The 4,285-nt window shown below is 40.7% G+C and overlaps 1 protein-coding gene across 1 annotated transcript; it reads left to right on the top strand.

Moving 5' to 3' along the window:
• The first annotated feature begins 371 nt into the window (after window positions 1–371).
• On the top strand, window positions 372–2,450 carry LOC149935830 (uncharacterized). The gene has a single exon (XM_090153594.1). It carries the CDS (start codon window positions 372–374, stop codon window positions 2,448–2,450), a length of 2,079 nt encoding a protein of 692 aa, XP_090009720.1.
• The last annotated feature ends 1,835 nt before the right edge of the window (window positions 2,451–4,285 follow it).

The following is a 4,285-nucleotide window of genomic DNA, read 5'->3' as shown; positions in this document are numbered from 1 at the left end:
ATTCAATTACGGACGAATCCGCGTTTTGGGGTCTTACATTTCCAAACTTCAACAAATAGGCGTTAAACTGCTTCCACAACACGTTCCATTCTAAAACGTTTAACGGCGAACGATCATTAAAATGCGGACCAATACAATTTTGATCCACAAAACCGGACGACATATATCCAAGCATCGACGGAAAATACGTGTCCGTATTTTTAACATTATTATTGCGTGTTACTTTGGTCACTTCATATCCGGAAGCTGCGAGTATGGAAGATTTTTTGGTGCAAGATGTACCGTCTACCGACAACGCGAACGTTGGAGCGGTAAATAGTGTCGTATCTATTCTGTCGTCGCAAATATTAATAATTTCTTGTATCGACGACATGTCTACTTATACGGAAGACGATATCGGGGCGGCCGGAAAATTTGCGGAAAGCAATAACAAAATTCGCTTAATTCGAAAGATAAATCAGAAGGCCCCGCACTTAGCCTCTTGGTTAAACGTGACTGTTCGCGATGCCACTAACGACGATTATTATATACCCTCCACCGTCAAACACGCGGCGAAAGTCGTAGATGTCGAAATAACGGAAGATTTATGCAGACGTTTATCGTGTAATCCCATCAAAGAAAAAGACGTCTGCACTCCGAATAATAAAGCCAGTTACTATTACGTCGGCGACGATAGCTACGATATACAATGCCAGCCGGCGTGTTTTAATACAGCAGCAAAAATATCGTACGACGAAGATGGATCTAGAGCGCCCGATACGCCAATGTTAAATTGGCATAATAATACGTGTCGGCTTGTCAATTCAAACATGGTTTCGTATTTAGAAAAGACCTTTTACCGATCGGATACGAAATACGAAACCCGACTGAACGACATGCCTACGGGGTTTAGTAGATCGAAAAGTCAAAACCCGTACGGTTGTGGGTTTACGTATAAATCAAACGAAGCCTATTGTAACTACTACGATCGTCATTTGGAAAAAGACGGATCGTGCGCGATGACGGTATGGGAATTGGTTTTAGATTCCGTAATTGGAATGTCTTTAATTAATACCGCGAAGTCGAGTATAAGACTACTTTCAAATGGAAACAAACCATTCGATCTACCGAGCAATTTACCAATTTTACCCGAAATACCAGCAATATATACGTTAGATGGTTGGCGAAAAAATATAAATCCGACATTCGTCGTTCCCGAGCTAATTGATACCAAGCCTAGACCACCAACGAATAAAGCGGCTTACTATAAAAATATCGGTGGTGCCAGCGGCGGCGGCGAACGCCATAAATCTAGCGACAAACCAACTTTAATTGATTTCGTAAATTACAGGCGGCGAGCTGAGATACTCTCGGAAGACGCGTCTGGTTTTACGCTCGCGCAAATGGGTCGACCTGAAAACTCTACAAATAAAACGTTAGACGCGAAACGAGACGGTTACTCGAGCTTTGAAGAGGAACGTTTTGGCGGCGATGAGGAGGGGGAACAAGATACGTCGTGGACTAAAAAAGCGAAAGAAGTGTTTTTACAGTTGCTCGAAATGATAACTACAGATCCAACGTTTTGGGCGCAAGTCGGATTTGATTTTGCTACTAGTCTCGCTTTAGACCAACTTAAGGTTTTGTGTAAGAAAATTATAGAAAAACTAACGTCGTATCTCGGAAAAGAACTTCTACATATTGGTGGATCGATAGGTACTAAAGTTTTAGCGAGCAGCGTAAAGAGTTTAGGTATTAAAATGGTGACGTCTATGGCTTTGCGAGTCGGTGCTAAAGCGGCAGTTATGTTGACAAAAATATTGAGTGCCGCGGCATCCGTTATTGGATGGATTTTAGTCGGAACGATGTTGTTGGGTCTTTTGTTTACCTTCTGGGATCCATACGGCTATAATAACTTATTTCCACCAGAAATGCCCGATATTGTAATGCAAAACGGAGAGCTGGCTTTTAGACGAGCCTTAGAAACAGCTACCGCCGATTTCCGATTTGACAATTTCGTAGCTTTGATTTTGAGCGAAGAGGAAATGATGGAGGTACAAATTGAATCGTTAATCGATCGTATTATATATTTGGACTCGTTGGTAATTAATTCCGAAGGATCTCGTATCGATAAAGGCGATGAAATAAATCTGAACGGTAACCAATCGGAAATGGATGCCGCGGAAAAACAGGCTATGGCCGAGCGAGTCAAGTTCGACCCCGAATCGTACGAACAATACAACAAACGCTTTATGCTAAGAGTCGATGTGAATAAATATTTAAACTACGTCGCAGGCGCTAGTTTGTTATTTTCTGGTGTATTGTTTATAATCGGATTGCCTATATTATGCGTTTTATTTCTACTGTTGGCTGTAATTGTACTCGCGATAGCGCGCTGCGAACTACAAAATGACTTGTTAGTGGATTTGTTTGACAAGTATAATATAAGAGGAGCCCTTCTACCAAACTATTAAGTATACCGTTTCTTTATATCAACGAGCATCGTAGCTGGGGGGAAAAAAAGGTTACTATACGCGAACAATTTTGTATTTATTGTTGTTTTGTATTTTTTTTTTTGCCAATCAAATATAAACGTACGTTATAGTATAAAGTTGAACCACTCGGTAAATATGGATACGCCGAACGTGCCGCCTTTAAGATCTATCCCTTTGAGGCCGATTAACAAGGGCCAATCGAGAACCAATATAGATAAAAAAGAATTCAGCGAAGAAGAATACGCGATAGAGTGTCAAATATATAACCCGAATAACTTGAATCTTGGACAACGAGTCATTTACGATTACATGTTTAAGAATCCAACCGACATGATTCTAATACAAGCTGGCCCCGGGACCGGAAAAACTTTTACATTGATGAGTATCGCTCACGCGTGGCAAAATCCCGTCAACGTTATAATCTATAAACACGATTTGCTGTACACGTTTCGCTACAACGCCGTAAGATATACCGTGGCCAAGTTTATAATGCAATTGCTGAATCTACAATTCTTCGAATATAAATCTATGGAACAGCAACTAAGTGGCAAACTGAGCGCGGTGGAGTTTATAACGTGCATTGTCGGTTTGCTTCGTCGCGCAAAAATGTTAAACTTTCGTCAATCGCTCGTCGTATTGGACGAACATACCGTAGTACCAAAACCCTTGCTATTTTTAACTCTAATGTTGATGAAGCATTATAAAATTGGAACTATAATTTGCGGAGACAAGAACCAGCTGCAAAACATTCACAATTCCTCGCATATTAAATGTTCGTCTTTCGATATTGCCAAACACTTTACGGATCGTATATTTGCGTTGGACGTTAACGAGCGCTGCGCTGATATCGAATACAATCGAACGGTCGAATACATTTCGCGGTTCTCATCTGAAAAGAAAATGGACGATTTTGGATACGCTCTAGTGACGGCGTTATTTACTAAGCAATTAATGCGGCAAAGTAAATTTTCAGATATACATTTAGCAGCTACGCATCAAGAACTCGCCGATACCGCCCACATGCTGGTTATTAACGGTAATCATCCCACGTCGTTTTATTATATCGATGGTTCCAAAACGAGAGACGCGAGCCGCGTAAGTGGAGCGCTTATGCCTGACGGATTGTTTATGCCTAACGCTGTATTGGAATACGTGAAAAATAAAAAACCCAATAAATTTCTACCTTACATCCCGTTGGTTGTCGGATCATTGTATTTTGTATACAAATATTCGGAATATTCGCAAGCTCTATTGGCTAAAATTAACGAGGACGGATCGCTTGTGATGGCTAACGCTTCTGGAGGAGAATTTAAAGTGAATAAAACCAGCAATCACGCGGTGATGTTTGATCAACACCGAGACTTTCTACTCAACAACGGGTTGGGTAACGTCTACAACTATCCGATATATCCGGCAAATTTGATGTCGATTCATAAATGCCAAGGGTGTACCGTTACAGACAATTTGGATTTGATATTAAACCGGACTACGTATCAGGGACTGTACGTTTCGGTATCGAGAGTTAAAACGCCCAACCAAATAACCAGAGTTTTAGTTCCAAATATGATTTCGCATTTAATCTCCTGCATCATTAACTTTCCCGAAATGGTTAATAATATACCAATAACTGCGAATATATTAGAATCGCGATTGATAAATTACGTGTTTTATAAAATTGAAGATTATCGCGCGTTAGCGAGTAAGGCTGTTAATTTTATGACGAGCGAAGACGCGACGAGCAAGCAAATTATTCGAGACGACATTATACGCGAAGCTATAAAATGCAGACAGGTCATTTTAAACCCGCCCGACGT

The sequence above is a fragment of the Leiobunum rupestre genome, chromosome 7, assembly GCF_980474605.1.
Source record: "Leiobunum rupestre chromosome 7, qqLeiRupe1.1.hap1, whole genome shotgun sequence".
NCBI lineage: Eukaryota > Metazoa > Arthropoda > Arachnida > Opiliones > Sclerosomatidae > Leiobunum > Leiobunum rupestre.
Note: the sequence above shows the minus strand (reverse complement) of the source record. Positions and strands in the feature narration are given on the sequence as shown.

What these genes read in the sequence shown, in the direction of transcription:
- LOC149935830 (XM_090153594.1), top strand. Translation starts at nt 372, where the DNA reads ATGTCTACTTATACGGAAGACGATATCGGGGCGGCCGGAAAATTTGCG.